This window comes from Anolis sagrei, chromosome 5, assembly GCF_037176765.1.
Source record: "Anolis sagrei isolate rAnoSag1 chromosome 5, rAnoSag1.mat, whole genome shotgun sequence".
NCBI classification, from domain to species: domain Eukaryota; kingdom Metazoa; phylum Chordata; class Lepidosauria; order Squamata; family Dactyloidae; genus Anolis; species Anolis sagrei.
Window position 1 is genome coordinate 2,624,469 of NC_090025.1, and position 21,198 is coordinate 2,645,666.

At 47.3% G+C, this 21,198-nt stretch overlaps 1 protein-coding gene across 2 annotated transcripts in view; it reads right to left on the minus strand.

Moving 5' to 3' along the window:
* The window catches only part of EXOC6B (exocyst complex component 6B), a 379,788-nt gene that overhangs the window by 95,983 nt on the left and 262,607 nt on the right, over nt 1–21,198 (minus strand). For both annotated transcript variants that reach the window (XM_067468442.1, XM_067468443.1), the window contains exon 19: nt 4,211–4,352. In XM_067468442.1, the coding sequence (XP_067324543.1) occupies nt 4,211–4,352 (142 nt within the window). The remainder of the gene's footprint in view (nt 1–4,210; nt 4,353–21,198) is intronic.

The following is a 21,198-nucleotide window of genomic DNA, read 5'->3' on the forward strand; positions in this document are numbered from 1 at the left end:
TGCTTAAAAGCTTCCAAAGAAGGAGCCTCCACCACACTGAACGGCTCTCTCAGTCAGGAAGTTCTTCCTCATGTTCAGATGGAATCTCCTCTCTTGGAGTTTGAAGCCATTCTTCCATTGCGTCCTAGTCTCCAGGGAAGCAGAAAGGAAGCTTGCTCCCTCCTCCTCCCTGTGGCTTCCTCTCACATATTTATCCCTGGCTATCATATCTCCTCTCAGCCTTCTCTTCTTCAGGCTAAACATGCCCAGTTCCTTAAGCCGCTCCTCATAGGGCTTGTTCTCCAGACTCTTGATCATTTGAATCGCCCTCCTCTGGACACATTCCAGCTTGTCAATATCTCTCTTCAATTGTGGGGCCCAGAATGAGACACAATATTCCAGGTGTGGTCTAACCAAGGCGGAATAGAGCATGGGGAGCAGGACTTCCCTGGACCTAGACACTATGCTCCTATTGATGCAGGCCAAAATCCCATTGGCTTTTTTTGCCGCCACATCACATTCCTGGCTCATGTTTAACTTGTTGTCCATGAGGACTCCAAGATCTTTTTCACACGTACTGCTCTCGAGCCAGGCATTGCCCCTTATTCTGTCTCTTTGCATTTTGTTTTTTTCTGCCTCAGTGGAGTATCTTGCATTTGTCACTGTTGAACTTCATTGTGGTAGTTTTGGCCCATCATCTCTCTAATCTGTCAAGATCATTTTGAATCCTGCTCCTCCCAATTTTGTCCCATCTGCAAACTGGATGATCCTGCCTTCTAGCCCTTCCTCTAAGTCATGAATGAAGATCCTGAACAGGACCGGGCCCAGGACGGAACCCTCCTGATGGCACTCTGCTCATCACTTCTTTCCAGGATGAAGAGGAAGCCTTGGGGAGAATCACCCTCTGGGTTCGTCCGTTTAACCCATTCCTGATCCACCTCACCGTAGTTTTGCCTCGCCCACATTGGCCTAGTGTCCTTGCCAGAAGGTCGTGGGGGACCTTGTCAAAGAAGGCCTTCCTGAAATCCAGGTACGCTCCATCCACGGCATCATTCCTCACATCTACCCAGCTTGTAACTCTATCGAAAAAAGAGATCAGATGAGTCCGGCATGACTTGTTTTTGATAAATCCATGTTGACTATTAGCGATGACTGCATTTGTTTCTAAGTGTTTGCAGACCACTTCCTTAACAATCTTTTCCAGAATCTTGCCTGGTATCGACGTGAGGCTGACCGGACATGGGTCATTGTTTGGGTCGTCCTTTTTTCCCTTCTTGAAGATTGGGACCACATTGGCCCTCCTCCAATCTGCTGGAACTTCTCCCGTTCTCCAAGAACTCTCAAAGATGGTTGCCAATGATTCCGAAATGACTTCCACTAGTTCCTTCCATACTCTTGAGTGTCGTTGATCTGGTCCTGAAAGGGGACTTGGACTCATTTAGAGAGGTCAGGTATTCCTGGACAACTTGTTTCCCAATTTGGGGTTGGATGTCCTCTAATCCCTCACCCACTCCATCTTGCTGAGGTTGAAGATGACTTTCTTTTTGTGAGAAGACCGAGGCAAAGAAGGTATTAAGTAGTTCTGCCTTTTCCCTGTCCCCTGTCTCTCTGTCAATTCTTTCCCTGTTAGGAATTGTGGGAGTTGAAGTCAAAAGCACCTGGAGGGAGGGCCAAAGTTGGCCCATGCCTGGTTTACAGTCTTCATCTCCAAAGAAGAGGTTATTCCTCATCCTGTCTGTGAAATCCATCGGAGAAATATCTAAGAGGAAGGGGAACTGGATGGACAGATAGATGGATGGGGCCAGCAGCCTGTGTTCCCCATCCTCAGGGGTGTTGACAGTGATGGATCAGGAGGCGAGAGTCACAGTGACGGCGACATCCATCTTCATTTAGTCCAGCCAGGGAGACTTCAGGCTGCCTTGAAAGTGCAGGAACTTTTTTTTAACGCCAGGTATTAAAGGCAACACAGACAAACCAACTAAAATCCTTGGTATCCTGGTTTTTCAGGCCTGTTCCTGGAGTTCTTAAAACTGCACTGGACAGACCACATCAGCTCTCATTTCCTAGATCTTACTGTTATCGTGGTTTTCTATGGGCAATGGCACATGTTCTGTATCTCAAAGGCTAGAACTGATACAGTTTCGTAACCTTCCCAATGCTGTGACCCCTTCATACAGTTCCTCATCTTGTGGTGACCCCCCAACTAGAAAATTATTTCCGTTGCTACTTCGTAACTGCAATTTTGCTACTGTTATCAATCATAACAGGGAAGTCATGCTCCCCATGCTCTATTCTGCTTTGGTTAGACCACACCTGGAATATTGTGTCCAATTCTGGGCACCACAATTCAAGAGAGATAGTGAGAAGCTGGAATGTGTTCAGAGGAGGGCGACTCAAATGATCAAGGGTCTGGAGAACAAGCCCTATGAGGAGCAGCTTAAGGAGCTGGGCATGTTTAGCCTGAAGAAGAGAAAGCGGAGAGGAGATATGATGAGAGCCATGTATAAATACGTGAGAGGAAGCCACAGGGAGGAGGGAGCAGATCAAGGGTCTGGAGAACAAGCCCTATGAGGAACGGCTTAAGGAGCTGGGCATGTTTAGTCTGAAGAAGAGAAGGCGGAGAGGAGATATGATGAGGGTCATGTATAAATAGGTGAGAGGAAGCCACAGGGAGGAGGAGGGAGCAAGCTTGTTTACTACTTCCATGGAGACTAGGACGCGATGGAACAATGGCTTCAAACTACAAGAGAGGAGATTCCACCTGAACATGAGGAAGAACTTCCTGACTGTGAGAGCCGTTCAGCAGTGGAACTCTCTGCCCCGGAGTGTGGTGGAGGTTCCTTCTTTGGAAGCTTTTAAGAAGAGGCTGGATGGCCATCTGTCAGGGGTGATTTGAATGCAATATTCCTGCTTCTTGGCAGAATGGGGTTGGACTGGATGGCCCAGGAGGTCTCTTCCAACTCTAGGGTTCTAGGATTCTATAATGTAAATATCTGAAATGCAGGATGTATTTTCATATACAGGACCAAATTGGGCACAAATGTCCGCTACGCTAACATTTAAAAACTGGTGGGGTTGGGGGGCAGATTGATTTTGTCATGTGGGAGTTGTAGTTGCTGAGATTTATAGTTCATCTACAATCAAAGAGCATTCTGAACTCCACCAACGATGGAATTGTGCCAAACTGGGCTCACAAAACTCCCACGACTAACAGAAAATACTGGAAGGGTTTGGTGGGCATTGACCTTGAGTTTGGGAGTTGTAGTTCATCTACATCCAGAGAGCACTGTGGACTCAAAACAATGATGGATCTGGACCAAACTTGGCACAAATACTCAATATTCCCAAATGTGAACACTGGTGGAGTTTGGGGAAAATAGACCTTGACAATTGGGAGTTGTAGTTGCTGGGATTTATAGTTCACCTACAATCAAAATGCATTCTGAATTCCACCAATGATGGAATTGAACCAAACTTGGCACACAGAACTCCCACGGCAAACAGAAAACACTGGAAGGGTCTGATGGGTATTGACCTTGAGTTTTGGAGTTGTAGTTCACCTACATCCAGACAACACTATGAACTCAAACAATGATGGATCCAGACCCAACTTAGCATGAATACTCAATATACCCAAATTTGAACACTGGTGAAGGTTGGGGAAAATAGACCTTGACAATTGGGAGTTGTAGTTGCTGGGATTGATAGTTCACTTACAATCAAAAAGCATTCTGAACTCCATCAATGATGGAATTGAACCAAGCTTGGCACACAGAACTCCCACGGCAAACAGAAAACACTGGAAGGGTCTGGTGGGCATTGACCTTGAGTGTTGACGTTGGAGTTCACCTACATCCAGACAACACTATGAACTCAAACAATGATGGATCCAGACCCAACTTAGCATGTTGGGTCTGGATTCACCTACATCTAGAGAGTACTGTGGACTCAAACAATGATGAATCTGTACCAAACTTGGCACAAATACTCAATATACCCAAATGTGAACACTGGTGAAGGTTGGGGAAAATAGACCTTGACAATTGGGAGTTGTAGTTGCTGGGATTGATAGTTCACCTATAATCAAAAAGCATTCTGAACAATGGTGGATCTGCACCAAACTTGGCCATGAATGCTCAATATGCCCAAACATGAACACTGGTGGAGTGGTTCAATGTGAACAGTGTTGGGGTGGGGTAGGGTGGAGTGGGAAGGGAAGGAGGAGACTCACGTTCACACTCAGCTACGTCCAGGTTGAACTGTTGCAGGGCGCCCTGCGAGAGCTGCCGGACTTCGGCTTCCAGGAGCAGCTGCATCAGTGAAGTGGCCAGGTGCTTGCAGGCCGACATGCAGGCCGTCTGGGCCACCTTGCCCTGGAAGAGAAGCCGTGGACGGTCATTAACTCTTGAGGTCACAGGTCCATAGTTTGGGGTCCTCCTGGACTCAGAGCTGATGCTAGATGCGCAGGTGGCCAGGAGAGCCTTCGCACAATTAAAATTCGTGCACTAACTACGAACATACCTCGTGAAGTCTGACTTGACCATGGTGGTCCACGCCTTAGTTACCTCGACTGGATTACTGCAATGCACTCTACGTGGGGCTACCCTTGAAGATGGCCTGGAAATTACAACTCAGCCAGCTTAATAACTGGGGCGAATTACAGGGAAAGGCTCAACTCTCCTGTTTAAGGGGCTTCATTGGCTGCCGTTTGTCTTCCGGTCCCAATTCAAGGTGCAGGTTATCACCTACAAAGCCCTAAATGACTACACAGAGAAGCCATTGAAATCCACAAGCATGTGGACAATTTCAACAGAAAGGAAGAGACCATGAAAATGAACAAAATCTGGCTACCAGTATTAAAAAACTCTAAAATTATAACAGCTAAACAACAGAGATGAAAAAAACCAGGCACAGATTAACACCTCCCAGCAACAGATTTTCCCAGACTCAGGCAGGCCTTCAAATGCTAATGAAGGTGATCAGCTAAACATTCACACCTAACTGCAGCAGGGAAGAGCTCCTTGCCCCACCCCAGCCATTCCACAGATATATAAACCCATTTTTCCTACTTCCAACAGACCTTCTCAACCTCTGAGGATGCTTGCCATAGATGCAGGCAAAACGTCAGGAGAAATGCCTCTAGAACATGGCTCTATAGCCCGAAAAAACCCACAAGAGCCTAGTGATTCCAGCCATGAAAGCCTTCGACAATACAAGCCCTAAATGGTTTGGGACCCGCCTTCCTTCGTGACTGGATCTCTCTCCATGAACCAGCCCGAGCTCTTAGATCCTCAGGGGAGGCTCTCCTTTCGCCCTTGCCATTATCACAGGCTCGTCTTGTAAGCACAAGGGAGAGAGCCTTCTCCTCTGTGGCCCCCCAACTCTGGAACTCATTGCCTGGTGAGATTAGGAAGGCCCCCACCTTAGACATTTTCAAGAGGGATCTCAAAACCTGGCTTTTCTGATGTGCTTTTGGAGAGTAGCCATATTATCAGAGGCTGGATGGCCATCTGTCAGGGGTGATTTGAATGCAATATTCCTGCTTCTTGGCAGAATGGGGTTGGACTGGATGGCCCAGGAGGTCTCTTCCAACTCTTTGATTCTATGATTCTATCATACACAGTTGCTCCCCCTCAACGGTCTTTTGTCCCCAGAGTATATTTCCCCACCTGTTGTTGTTGTTCATTCGTTCAGTCGTCTCCGACTCTTTGTGACCTCATGGACCAGCCCACGCCAGAGCTCCCTGTCGGCCGTCACCACCCCCAGCTCCTTCAAGGTCAGTCCAGTCACTTCAAGGACTGTATGAAGGCCTATATTTATGACCCCGTTCCTTTACGAGTTTCTCCCCCACAAACAATCTGCTCCATCCCTATCTCCTCCTGATTTTAGTATTTTTAGTATCTTAGTTTTATCCCGCACATTGTTATGTTATGTTATTTTACTTTTTATGATTTTGCTTTATTGTTTTTGTTGTATGTACTGTATATTCTGGCGTATAAGACTACTTTTTAACCCAAGAAAATCTTCTCAAAAGTCAGGGGTCGTCTTATACGCAGGAGTAGCCTTATACATGGGGATCGTCTTATACACTGGAGTAGCCTTATGCATTAGAGTCATCTTATATGCGGGAGCAGTCTTATACGCTGCACTATATGGCAACGTAGAAAGAGGCAAAGAGTTGCAAGCTGCAATAAATGACAATGTAGAGACCAAAACAAAATTGTTTAGTCAGTTTAGAATCACTTAGGGCCCTTTCGGGGTGTGTGTTGGAAGAGGGGTAGTCTTATACGGTGAGTATATCCCAAACTCTATATTTTAAGTGGAAAAGTTGGGGGTCGTCTTAGAATCATAGAATCATAGAATCAAAGAGTTGGAAGAGACCTCCTGGGCCATCATCCAGTCCAACCCCATTCTGCCAAGAAGCAGGAATATTGCATTCAAATCACCCCTGACAGATGGCCATCCAGCCTCTGCTTAAAAGCTTCCAAAGAAGGAGCCTCCACCACACTCCGGGGCAGAGAGTTCCACTGCTGAACGGCTCTCACAGTCAGGAAGTTCTTCCTAATGTTCAGGTGGAATCTCCTCTCTTGTAGTTTGAAGCCATTGTTCCACTGCGTCCTAGTCTCCAAGGAAGCAGAAAACAAGCTTGCTCCCTCCTCCTCCCTGTGGCTTCCTCTCACATATTTATACATGGCTCTCATATCTCCTCTCAGCCTTCTCTTCTTCAGGCTAAACATGCCCAGTTCCCTAAGCCGCTCCTCATAGGGCTTGTTCTCCAGACCCTTGATCATTTTAGTCGCCCTCCTCTGGACACATTCCAGCTTAGAGTCAATATCTCTCTTGAATTGTGGTGCCCAGAATTGGACACAGTATTCCAGATGTGGTCTAACCAAAGCTTATATGCCCAGTCCTCTTATATGCCGGAATATACGGTATTTTACTGTGTTGTTATTGTGTTTTGGTTTTTCTTCATTGTAATATGCTGTTGGGCTTGGCCTCATGTAAGCCACCCTGAATCCCCATTGGGGAGATGGTGGCGGGGCATTAAATAAAGATTATGATGATGATGATGATGATGATGATGATTATCTCTTGGACCGAGAGCCATTTCGGACAGAGGGAAGGAACCCTGTGGCACAGGTTAAGTCAAGGTGCTTTGCATCCTGCTTGCCTTTCCCCTTTCTTCTTCCCAAAGTCTTTAATGCAGGCATGGGCAATCTTTCCAGTTTAAGCAGTTGAGCGGGGGAAAGGATGTGGATGGAGGCTGTTTGGAATTGTGGGAATTGAAGTCCAAAATACTTACAGGACCAAAATTTGCCCATGCCTGAATTATAAGCAGACTTGCAAGAAAAGAAAAGAAAACCTGACAACTCTTTAGTTTATTGTCGAAGACTTTCATGGCCGGAATCACTGGGTTGTTGTCGGTTTTTTCAGGCTATATGGCCATGGTCTAGAGGCATTCTCTCCTGACGTTTTGCCTGCATCAATGGCAAGCATCGTCAGAGGTGAGAATGCCTCTGAGGATGCTTGCCATAGATGCAGGCGAAACGTCAGGAGAGAATGCCTCTAGACCTGTGGTTCTCAACCTTCCTAATGCAGTGACCCCTTAATACAGTCCCCCATGTGGTGGTGACCCCCAACCATAATATTGTTTTCGTTGCTACTTGATAACAGTCATTTTACTACAGTTATAAATCATAATGTAAATATCTGATATGCAGGATGCATTTTCATTCACTGGACTAAATTGAGCACAAATACCCAATACACCCAAATGTGAATGCTAGTGGGGTTGGGGGAGGATTGATTTTGTCATTTGGGAGTTGTAGTTGCTAGGATTTATAGTTCACCTACAATCAAAGAGCATTCCGAACTCCACCAGCGATGGATTTGAACCAAACTTGGCTCCCATGACCAATGGAAAACATTGGAAGGCATTGACCTTGAGTTTGGGAGTTGTAGTTCACCTATATCCAGAGAGCACTGTGGACTCATGCAATGGTGGATCTGGACCAAACTTGGCACGAATACTCAATATGCCCAAATGTGAACACTGGTGGAGTCTGGGGAAAATAGATCTTGACATTTGGGAGTTGTAGTTGCTGGGATTTATAGTTCATTACAATCAAAGAACATTCTGAACTCCACCAACCATAGAATTGGGTCAAACTTCCCACATGGAATCCCCATGACCATCAGAAAATACTGTGTTTTCTTATGGTCTTTGGCGACCCCTCTGACACCCCCTCGCGACCCACTCAGGGGTCCCGACCCCCAGGTTGAGAAACACTGCTCTAGACCATGGCCATATGGCCCGAAAAACCTACAACAACCCAAGAGAGGAGATTCCATCTGAACATGAGGAAGAACTTCCTGACTGTGAGAGCCGTTCAGCAGTGGAACTCTCTGCCCCGGAGTGTGGTGGAGGCTCCTTCTTTGGAAGCTTTTAAGCAGAGGCTGGATGGCCATCTGTCAGGGGTGATTTGCCGGGGGCAAAAATACACCATATCACTCAGAGGCTCACCAGGCTCCTCAAGCCCTATCACCGTCCTCCCCTCATGTTGATTCATGTAGGAACCAATGATACTGCAAGGCATACGTTTCAAAAGATCACAAATGATTTTCGAGCTCTAGGAGCAATGCTAAAAGAATGTAATGTACAGGTGGTCTTTTCATCCCTCCTCCCTGTTGTAAGACACGGACCCACAAGAGCCAGAAAAATAGTACAGGTCAATGACTGGCTTAGAAAATGGTGTCAGGAGGAACGCTTTGGCTTCCTCGACCATGGCCTGCTATTCCAGGAGGATGGCCTACTGGCAAGGGATGGGGTGCATCTCACACAAGTAGGAAAACACCTTTTTGCTCACAGACTCGCAAACCTCATTAGACGCACTTTAAACTAGGTCCACCGGGGGAGGGGGACAACAGCCTTGCGAACACTACTTTACCCACAATATCTGGGAATCGCCAGAAGGCTAAACGGAGGGCTGCACAAACACAACAAGAACCACGTACCAAAAGCACAATAATCCCAATTAAACAGCTCAAGGGAAGATTCCAGGGGCTCACATGTCTTTACACTAATGCACAGAGCATGGGAAATAAACAAGACGAACTCCAACTTCTAGCACAACACCACAAATATGATATCATAGCCATCACTGAAACCTGGTGGGATGACTCCTATCGCTGGAATGTAGATATCGAGGGGTATAACCTCTTTCACAGAAACCGAACAAAGGGGAGAGGAGGCGGAGTAGCCTTATATGTCAAAAACTCTTATGCTGCAGAAGAAATTCAAGACAGCAATCTGGGAAACCAGCTTGAAATCATCTGGATAAGAATCAAGGGAACTGGGACTCAAAAAGATGTCGTTGTAGGCGTCTACTACAGACCCCCAAGCCAGGAGGAAGATCTTGATGAAGTCTTCTGCCAACAGTTGACCAAACAGGCACAGAAAAGAGATGTAGTAGTCATGGGCGATTTCAACTATCCCGATATTTGCTGGAAAACAAACTCGGCCAAGAGTACAAGGTCCAACAAATTCCTCGCTTGCCTTGCAGACAATTTCATGGTCCAGAAGGTAGAAGAGGGAACAAGGGGATTGGCTACTCTTGATCTCATCCTAACAAATGCGGAGGACCTGATCGATGCGGTCGAAGTGGTAGGATCCTTAGGGGCAAGTGACCATGTGCTCCTGCAATTTGAGGTACAAAGGAAGGCCGAAACTAAGACAAGTCAAACCCGCATTTTGGACTTTAGGAGAGCTGATTTCCAAAAAATGAAGGAAACGCTGAGCAGCATTCCGTGGACACAGATACTAAAAGACAAGGGAGCTACGGATGGATGGGAACTTCTCAAGAGTGAAATACTCAAGGCGCAATTGCAAACCGTGCCAACAAAGAGAAAAAATAGGACAAGTGCAAAGAAGCCAGAATGGATGTCCAAAGAACTTCTAACTGTGCTAAGACACAAAAGAGACATGCACAAGAAGTGGAAAAAGGGAGAAATCACCAAAGAAGAATTCAAACAAATGGCCAACACCTGTAGGGAAAAGGTCCGCAAAGCTAAAGCAAAAAACGAGCTCAGACTTGCCAGGGACATTAAAAACAATAAAAAGGGCTTCTATTCTTATGTCAGTAGAAAAAGGAAAAACAAGGAGGCGATAGGACCTCTTCGAGGAGAAGATGGGGCAATGCTGACAGGGGATAGGGAAAAGGCAGAACTGCTTAATGCCTTCTTTGCCTCGGTCTTCTCACAAAAAGAGAGTCTTCAACCTCAGCAAGATGGAGTGGATGAGGGATTGGAGGACATCCAACCCCAAATTGGGAAAGAAGTCGTCCAGGAATACCTGGCCGCTCTTAATGAGTTCAAGTCCCCAGGACCAGATCAACTACACCCAAGAGTATTGAAGGAACTAGCGGAAGTCATTTCGGAACCATTGGCAACCATCTTTGAGAGTTCTTGGAGAACGGGAGAAGTTCCAGCAGATTGGAGGAGGGCCAATGTGGTCCCAATCTTCAAGAAGGGAAAAAAGGACGACCCAAACAACTACCGTCCGGTCAGCCTCACGTCGATACCGGGCAAGATTCTGGAAAAGATTGTTAAGGAAGTGGTCTGCAAACACTTAGAAACAAATGCAGTCATCGCTAATAGTCAACATGGATTTATCAAAAACAAGTCATGCCAGACTAATCTGATCTCTTTCTTCGATAGAGCTACAAGCTGGGTAGATGCAGGGAATGCCGTGGATGTAGCGTACCTGGATTTCAGTAAGGCCTTCGACAAGGTCCCCCATGACCTTCTGGCAAGGAAACTAGTCCAATGTGGGCTAGGCAAAACTACGGTGAGGTGGATCTGTAATTGGTTAAGTGGACGAACACAGAGAGTGCTCACTAATGCTTCCTCTTCATCTTGGAAAGAAGTGACAAGTGGAGTGCCGCAGGGTTCCGTCCTGGGCCCGGTCCTGTTCAACATCTTTATTAATGACTTAGATGAAGGGCTAGAAGGCATGATCATCAAGTTTGCAGACGACACCAAATTGGGAGGGATAGCCAATAGTCCAGAGGACAGGAGCAGAATTCAAAACGATCTTGACAGATTAGAGAGATGGGCCAAAACTAACAAAATGAAGTTCAACAGTGACAAATGCAAGATACTCCACTTTGGCAGAAAAAATGAGATGCAAAGATACAGAATGGGGGACGCCTGGCTCGAGAGCAGTACGTGTGAAAAAGATCTTGGAGTCCTCGTGGACAACAAGTTAAACATGAGCCAACAATGTGATGTGGCGGCAAAAAAAGCCAATGGGATTTTGGCCTGCATCAATAGGAGCATAGTGTCTAGATCTAAGGAAGTAATGCTACCCCTCTATTCTGCTTTGGTTAGACCACATCTGGAATATTGTGTCCAATTCTGGGCACCACAATTCAAGAGAGATATTGACAAGCTGGAAAGTGTCCAGAGGAGGGCGACTAAAATGATCAAGGGTCTGGAGAACAAGCCCTATGAGGAGCGGCTTAGGGAACTGGGCATGTTTAGCCTGAAGAAGAGAAGGCTGAGAGGAGATATGATAGCCATGTATAAATATGTGAGAGGAAGCCACAGGGAGGAGGGAGCTAGCTTGTTTTCTGCTTCCTTGGAGACTAGGACACGGAACAATGGCTTCAAACTACAAGAAAGGAGATTCCATCTGAACATTAGGAAGAACTTCCTGACTGTGAGAGCCGTTCAGCAGTGGAACTCTCTGCCCCGGAGTGTGGTGGAGGCTCCTTCTTTGGAAGCTTTTAAACAGAGGCTGGATGGCCATCTGTCAGGGGTGATTTGAATGCAATATTCCTGCTTCTTGGCAGGGGGTTGGACTGGATGGCCCATGAGGTCTCTTCCAACTCTTTGATTCTATGATTCTATGATTCTATGATTCTATGAATGCAATATTCCTGCTTCTTGGCAGAATGGGGTTGGACTGGATGGCCCATGAGGTCTCTTCCAACTCTTTGATTCTATGATTCTATGATTCTAAGTCTTTAGTTATTTTCTCTGTCTGTATAATGTTTTGTTGGACCCCCCCCCCCCCCCCCCCCCGCTTCTCTTTGTCAAATGATGGGAGTGTTTTATTCTTAATACACATAATAACCTCAGCGTCAAGACAGCCAGGGATCACCATGAAAAGAGTCATTTCAAATGAAAAGAGACAGAGAGAGAGCCATCCTTTCTTCTATTTCAAGGAGAGGCGACAGGGAGATATTTACAGAGTAATCCTGAAAGTGCTCTGCAACCCCAAACAAGGTCTTGAAGCCAAACATAGAGAAACACGGCTGGCAGATCAGAACAGGCTTCGGCAGGCTCCGAAACCCCAAAATTGGGAAATAAACCTTTGGGGAGTTTGGCTTCAAGCGGTTGAAAGCCCAGAAAGGATGGGAGCTCAAAGGGAGGCCAAAGACGCAGCTCTCGTAAATGCTGGAAATGCTGGAAACATATTGGAACATTCTACCAGCGTGGTATAAAGGCCCAGAAGATACTGTAAAAGTTAAAGCTCATACAATGAATCCAATTAGAAAAGAAATATACCACGTAACACAATTATTGTTCCTCTCCACCAAAGTCAACATCGACACCGAAATTCAACACCGCCTGAGCTCTGTGACTGCAGCATTTTTCCGAATGAAGCAAAGAGAATTTGAGGACAGGGACATCCGTAGGGAGACCAAGGGGCTTGTTTATAAAGCCATTGTCCTCCCAACCCTGATATACACCTGCGAGACGTGGACTGTCTACAGACATCAACATCAAGACTGAAATACAACTTTGCGAGTGCAGCATTTTTCCAAATGAAGCAGAGAGTATTTGAGGACCGGGACATCCGTAGGAAGACCAAGGGGATTGTCTACAAAGCCATTGTCCTCCCAACCCTGATATACACCTGCGAGACGTGGACTGTCTACAGACATCAACATTAAGACTGAAATACAACACTGCCTGAGCTTTGTGAGTGCAGCATTTTTCCAAATGAAGCACATAGTGTTTGAGGACCGGGACATCCGTAGGGAGACCAAGGGGCTTGTTTATAAAGCTATTCCCCTTCCAACCCTGCTTTACACCTGCGAAACGTGGACTGTCTACAGACGTCACATGCAACTCCTGGAACGATTCCATCAGCACTGCCTCTGGAAAATCTTGCAAATCTCTTGGGAAGACAAGCGGACAAATGTCAGTGTGCTGGAAGAAGCAAAGACCACCAGCATTGAAGCGATGCTCCTCCGCCATCAACTCCGCTGGACCGGCCATGTTGTCCAGATGCCTGACCACCATCTCCCTGGCATTTTTCTTCAGGCTTTCAAAGACCCCGTCAGCTTTTGTAGCACTCTATTAATGCAATGTCAATGCATATTCAGGCATTGTTGTTTATTCGGTCAGTCATAGAATCATAGAATCCAAGAGTTGGAAGAGACCTCCTGGGCCATCATCCAGTCCAACCCCATTCTGCCAAGAAGCAGGAATATTGCATTCAAATCACCCCTGACAGATGGCCATCCAGCCTCTGTTTAAAAGCTCCCAAAGAAGGAGCCTCCACCACACTCTGGGGCAGAGAGTTCCACTGCTGAACGGCTCTCACAGTCAGGAAGTTCTTCCTCGTGTTCAGATGGAATCTCCTCTCTTGTAGTTTGAAGCCATTGTTCCATTGCGTCCTAGTCTCCATGGAAGCAGAAAACAAGCTTTCTCCCTCCTCCTCCCTGTGGCTTCCTCTCACATATTTCTACATGGCTATCTCATATCTCCTCTCAGCCTTCTCTTCTTCAGGCTAAACATGCTCAGCTCCTTAAGCCGCTCCTCATAGGGCTTGTTCTCCAGACCCTTGATCATTTTAGTCGCTTCCAACTCTTGGTGCCCTCCTGAACCAGCCCAGGCCAGAGCTCCCTATCAGCCGTGGCCACCCCCAAGGTCTCCTTCAGAATCAAGCCAGTCCCTTCAAGGATACCATCCCTCCACCTTGCCCTTGGTCGGCCCCTCTTCCTTTTTCCTTCCCTTTTCCCCAGCATCACTCTCTTCTCCAGGCTTTCCTTTCTTCTCATGATGTGGCCAAAGGACTTCTTCTTTGCCTCGAATATCCTTCCCTCCATTGAGCAGATGGGTTTTCTTTCCTGGAGGATGGACTGGTTGGATCTTCTGGTGGTCCAAGGCACTATCCACATTTTCCTCCAACACCACAGTTCCTTTGCTCAGCCTTCCTTTTGGTCCAGCTCTCACACCCATAGGTTACTACGGGAAACGCCAGGAGAGAATGCTGCTGGAACATGACCGTACACCCAAAAAACTCACAGCAACCCATTGGTAAAGATGTCCACTAAGGAAGAGGCAAGTTTGGTTTCTGCTGCTCCGGAGATTGGGACGCAATGGAGCCATGGATTCCAATGGCAGGAAAAGAGATTCCTCCTCGACCTTAGGAAGAACTTCCTGATGCTAGGAGCTGTTCCACAATGGGCTCTGTGGTTGATGTCAGGAGTCGGGTGGAGTCTCCTTCTCTGGAGACTTTTAATCAGAGGCTGGATGGCCATCTGTCCAGAGAGGATGGGCCCTGGGGGTCCCTTCCAACTAACTCTCTGATGCTCTGCTTCTAAGGGCATGCACGAAGCACCCAAGAGCCAGTCCTCCTCATTGGGACACAACACGACAGCCCCCTTTTCCCTCCCTCTCTGATCGGGGCAATGTGTTAGCAATTAGAGGCTTAGGGGCCAGCTGAAAGGCTGCCTGGCTAATTGGAGGCCCTGGCTATCAAAGCCTCATTAGGAGCTACTGAAACCCAAGGACTGCTAAAACAAACATTCATTAATTCCAGTCCACACCGGGGTCACACACAGCTGCTACCTACCTCACTGCAAGGAGGAGGAAGGCAGGAAGGAAGGAAGGAAAGAATGGGGGGAAAGGAGGTGGAGGAGGGAAGGAAGGAAGGAAGGGGCAGCGGGGAGAGGAAAGGGAGAGGGCATCGCCCGGACAACCAGCCCACCACATCTGGGTGCCTGGCTGGACATGCTCCACTAGAAATGGAAGCATGCGCAACCCCCATCAGGAGAAGGAGTTGCATTAGAATCAAAGAATCAAAGAATCCTAGAGTTGGAAGAGACCTCCTGGGCCATCCAGTCCAACCTCATTGTGCCAAGAAGCAGGAATATTGCATTCAAATCACCCCTGACAGAAGGCCATCCAGCCTCTGTTTCAAAGCTTCCAAAGAAGGAGCCTCCACCACACTCCGGGGCAGAGAGTTCCACTGCTGAACGGCTCTCACAGTCAGGAAGTTCTTCCTCATGTTCAGATGGAATCTCCTCTCTTGTAGTTTGGAGCCATTCCTCCATTGCGTCCTAGTCTCCAGGGAAGCAGAAAGGAAGCTTGCTCCCTCCTCTCTGTGACTTCCTCACACATATTTCTACATGGCTATCATATCTCCTCTCAGCCTTCTCTTCTTCAGGCTCTTCTTACTTTGCAGGATCCATTAGGAATCTCAATTCTGCAGAGGAGCCCCTTCTCTGAGTCTGTCTCCGAAGCTGCGTGGCTTGGGAATCATCTTTGGTTACTTCATTATGGTGTTTGCTGACCCCAAAGAACAAGACAGATTTAACGAGGGCCAATTGTTGCCATTGCCAAACAGAGCTTCACTTAGGGAAGGAATCCCTCACTATTTCCTTATGTTGGGTTTCATCCCTGGACTGCACGAGTCTCTTGTGTCATCAAGTCCCCAGTCTTCAATGAGTAGCTAGACTTAGATATAGGATCAGTGCGAGGGATTATTTTCCCCACATTCCTATGCTTTACTCTTCTTGCTTGCCATTATCTCCTCCTCCTTTGAAGATGTAGCCATGGCATCTCTGTGAGGGATGAGGGAACGTCTTCTTTCAATGTATTTTTATTGCCCTGGGTTTGGCCATGTGATCATTCTCCATTGCCTTCTCTCTGCCTTTGTCTCCCTCCCAGTGAGGACGCATTTTGCCTTTCTCCAGGCAAAATGTAGCTGCATGGATATTTTGACTTTTTATGCTTTTCTCTTCCTTAGAAGATGAGTTTTAGTAAGCTAGTTCACTCCAAGACCTTTTCTATCTATAATGGATTTCAACAAAAACTTTATTACGGTCCATGGACTCGCAATTGTTAAATATATAACATACAGTAGTTAACACATCATTCATATCCAGGGAAATATCCTGTACTATACAGGCACATACGACACAGTGTTAGGTAATACCAAGAGACAAGGCTCTTTCTCAGCCTTGCTGCCACTGCAAGGAACTTTGCCACCGTGATGGTCACTCCATGGTGATTGTCCTCTGTCATATGTTCCACAGTTGGCGGTGATTGGTGGTGGTAGACCTGGCAGTTGGTGATGGAAGGGTTAATGTAAGTTTTGGTTCTAAAGGGCTGAGTAGTTTGTAAGTAACAGTTTACAGGTAAAAGCAATTAAGGGTGGAGGCATGCAGGGGATAGGTGGCAGCTGGATGTTTCTGGATTTAAGGAGCTAACCTTGGGACTGATCTTTGGGAGAAAAGTATTGTCATATTTTGGTGGTGGATGCTGCTGGTTTTTCCCCCAGGTCTGTTGGATTTTTGGTATCCTAACCTGTCTTCTGTAATCTTGGAACCCTGGAACCTTGAATCTTTGGACTGGCTTTTGACTACGGTATAGACTCTTGATCCCTGGACTTTGTTTATTGAACTCTCAGCGTTTGACCACTGGACTGGACCCTTTGACTATGGTGTAGTTTTTGCTATCAGTTTTTGTTTATTCTGTGACTGAGTGCTATCTTTATGTTTTATATTTTGATCTATTAAAATACCCAGAAAGTAAGTTCTGTTTTAATTAAACTGTTTGATAAAACTGGGAATTTGGTTAATCTCTACCTAAATAAGGCAGAGCCCTGGCAATGTGACATTTCCTTTCTATATCAAAAAGGGCTTGGAAAACAGCAAGTTTTTAAAGCTAGTTTTGAAACAGGGACTTATTCTGCGCAAAATTCACATGAAGTAATAATTATATATTCATCAAAGGGTTTCCAATCGGTTTTCTTTAAAGTATACCATATGAATCTTTCAATGCAAATGTCAATTTGTCTATATCTCTAATTTATTTTATTTTATTTAGCCATTCTTCTTTTGATGCTAATCCTTTTTATTTCCATTTTTTTGCATATACCATTTTGGCAGCCGTTGTAAGATAACCTCAATTCATTGCCTCCCTCTATCCTGAGATCTAAGACTTTGGGTCATGCATGGTCATACTTTGGCTCTCCAAGTGGCCCTCCACACATGGTCAAACTTTGGCCCTCCAGGTAGCCCTCCACACATGGTCAAACTTTGGCCTTCCAGGTAGCCCTCCACACATGGTCAAACTTTGGCCTTCCAGGTAGCCCTCCACGCATGGTCAAACTTTGGCCCTCCAGGTAGCCCTCCACACATGGTCAAACTTTGGCCTTCCAGGTAGCCCTCCACACATGGTCAAACTTTGGCCCTCCATCTTACTGGTTGTTAGGAATTGTGGGAATTGAAGTCCCAAACACCTGGAGGGCCAAAGTCTGACCATGCCCACTTGGGAAGAGGGCTGGCTTTTGCAGCAGGTGAAAGACAGAGCCTCTCAAGGCCTCCATGGCCCCAGCTGGCAGCCAGGGACAATGGTCTTCCCAGCTTTCCACACTTTCTGTTGCACACCTGGTATGGCTACTGCTATTATGATGATGGTTGTGATTATCCTGCTTTCCTCTCCTAAAGGAGATTCAAAGGATCACTCCTGGTCCCAGGTCCACAAGCATTAAGTGCACTGAAAAGAACATCAAATGTAGAATTCAATGCACACCGTCAATTCCAGGAAATTCACTGAATGTGGAGTCAAAATGCAAGCTGTCCATCAAGGGAAAGGGGGGTGGGGTGGAGGCAGCAAATGCAAAAGTGCCCGTTGTGTGTCAATTAGCCACTTCCTTACCCCTTGGAAAAGGGGCCCTTTGTCTCTCGGGAGAGGGTCTCTTTCAAGGCCCATTCATGCGCCTGCCTGGCCCTCCTCTGGAGAAGCCCTCTAATCCGCTGGCTTCTGTTCGGCTTGTAGCGGAGAGAGCCATGGGTCAAACATGTGCTTTGCTAAAACCAAGCATTTCCGCCTGGTCTGCTTCAAATTTGCTGCCTTTCATTCCCGGTGAATGCCCCACACTCTCCCTTTTGTCTTTCCCGAGAGGAGGATGAGCCCTCGGACCAGCTGCGGAATCCCTTTGGCGGGATCCCTTCCCCGGGACCCCCACAACTCAAAGCACCCTCCTGGGGAGCCAAAGCCAAAACCAAGGTGGAGAAATGAGAGGCAAGGCCAGCGTTGCCCTCCATGCCATCCACTTCTCCAAGATGGATATCATGCCTGCCCAGCGAGGTTGGGCTTCGCAGAGTAGTCGGTGCTGTTGTGTTGTGTCTTCCAACAGTGACCCATCCTCAGGATTATCTTGGCAGGATTTGTCCAGTCACTTGCAGAATTGGGGGTCCTAATTTTTCAACTTGCCCAAGGTTCCACGGTTGAGCAGGGATTTGAATCCAAGTCTCAAGAGGCCAATGCTCAAATCAATGAATTTCAGGGTCAACCCATCTAAAACACAGACATGTGCCTTTCACCTTAAGAACAGACAAGCATCCCGAGCTCTGAGGATGACCTGGGAAGGAATCCCACTGGAGCATTGCAGCGCACCCAAATACCTGGGAGTCACTCTGGACCGTGCTCTGACCTACAAGAAGCACTGCCTGAACATCAAGCAAGTGGGTGCTAGAAACAATATCATACGAAAGCTGACTGGCACAACCTGGGGATCACAACCAGACACAGTGAAGACATCTGCCCTTGTGCTGTGCTACTCTGCGGCTGAGTACGCATGCCCAGTGTGGAACACATCTCACCACACTAAAACAGTGGATGTGGCTCTTAATGAGACATGCTGCATTATCACGGGGTGCCTGCGCCCTACACCACTGGAGAAATTACACTGCTTAGCCGGTATTGCACCACCTGACATCCTCCGGGAAGGAGCAGCCAATAGTGAAAGGACCAAGGCAGAGACATCTCCAGCTCATCCCCTGTTTGGGTATCAGCCAGCACGTCAACGACTTAAATCAAGACATAGTTTTCTTAGATCTACAGAGACACTCGCTGGAACACCTCAGCAAGCGAGAGTCCAAAAGTGGCAGGCTCAAACCCAGCACCTCAACCAATGGCTGATACCAAATGAGAGACTCCCCCCTGGGCACACAGAAGACTGGGCGACTTGGAAGGCGCTGAACAGACTGCGCTCTGGCACCACGAGATGCAGAGCCAACTTCAAGAAATGGGGCCACAAAGTGCAATCCACAACATGCGAGTGCGGAGAAGAGCAAACCACTGACCACCTGCTGCAACGCACCCTGAGCCCTGCCACATGCACCATGGAGGACCTTCTTGGGGCAACACCAGAGGCACTCCAAGGGGCCAGAGACTGGTCAAAGGACATTGAATCCACTACCAAACTCATACATTTTGTATTTTGTCTGTTTGTTTGCTTTGTTCTGTTAGAAATGTAATATAATTGACTGGTTGCCCTGACACGACAAATAAATAAATAAATAAATAAATAAATAAATAAATAAATAGGGTCAATCAATGCCACCGGTATTTGGTTGCCCAGCGGTTTAGAATGTCCCCCCTCCCCCCAAATCCCATCCCTGAGCAGACCCCCAAAGGGAGGCGTGCGTTTTCTTGCAACAGACTCCCAAGCGCACAAACTTTCCACGACACGGTGGTTGTCTCTGTGCCAACAATGGACTGGGTGCCTTCCAGGGATTCCATTCTTTTCCTTCCAATTCCCCGAATGGGAGAAAAGCACAATTGGCTGAAGACACAAGTCAACTGCCACCCAAGAAGAAGGCAGGACCCCCACTTTCCAACCCCAGCGTGAATGCTGTGACGGGCGGCTCTTGTGTGGCCTTCTCCCCCCTCCTCTTTCTCCAGGACTTGGGTTGGAAACAGCATTCTTTCCACTGGGCAGATTTTTCCATGAGATCCAAAGCTGCAGCCATCTTGATCCGCAGATAGGGACGCCACACCAGGCCACCCCAGATGTTCTCTGCCGCATGGAACTTCTGCAGCCCAAGGATGAATGGCTGCCGTCCTGTGCTTCACTCAGTATGTGACCAAGGGGAGCCAGGGCTGGAAGCCCCCCCCCCCCCCCCCACACACACACACACACAAACATGGCAGCCACAGGAACAAACAGGACACATGGGAGTGCATTGTTCTTAGAAGACAGCCCAACTTGGAAGGCTGGAATCACAGGGATTGTGGGAGGAAGAGGTGAGGGAGTGCTGAGGGCAAGCAGAGAGGGAAGATGAACGGATTCTCCCCTATGGACTATCAAGGTTGCTAAGATCTTCTGGAGGGGGCCTGCTCTCAGTCCCACCACATTCGCAATCGCATCTGGTGGGGACGAGAGACAGGGCCTTCTCGGTGGTGGCCCCTCGGCTGTAGAACTCTCTCCCGATGGAGATTAGATCTGCCCCTTCCCTCCTGACTTTCAGAAAGCTAGTTAAATCCTGGGCTCTGGGATATAGCATTCCCAGCATAATTGGTTGAGTCTGTTGGGGTTCAGCCTGATCTGTGTGAACCTGACCCTGATCTGTGTGAATCTGAACCTGATTCTCTGATAGTATTTCCAACTGAGCAAGCCACTGAACATGTAGTTTTCCCTGACAATGTGGAAACTGGTGTTGATGCTGAGTTCAGCGGCGGGGAAAGCGAAACTGAACAGCCGGATGAAAATGTTTTGGAATCTACCTGGGTTTTTTAATGAGGACCGAAGGGAACAGATAACGAGAGACAGGAGTGATTCACAGTTTCTACGAAGGTCAAATAGATTACAGGAGAGACAGGCCCAGGCTTCAAAGTCAAGGGGAGTTTCAAGGAATAGTTTCTTTGGTTTAAGGGGCCTCCTTCCAGGTGTCTCGTTAGATCAAGCAACGTTTTGGACTGTGGCTGTGCCTTGGCAGAATTCCTGTGTTCCATGGCTGGTAATCCCAGAGACTTCTAGTTTTCAAGTTCGTGGTTAGCAAGTGGCTAACAGGTTCCTGGTTCCTGTATTGTGGCTTTTGGAATTTTGCTCAAGTTCAGAGATTTTCCTGACTGCTATGTTTCTATTGTGGCTTTTTGACTTTGCATTTACCTTTCTTTTGTAACCAACTT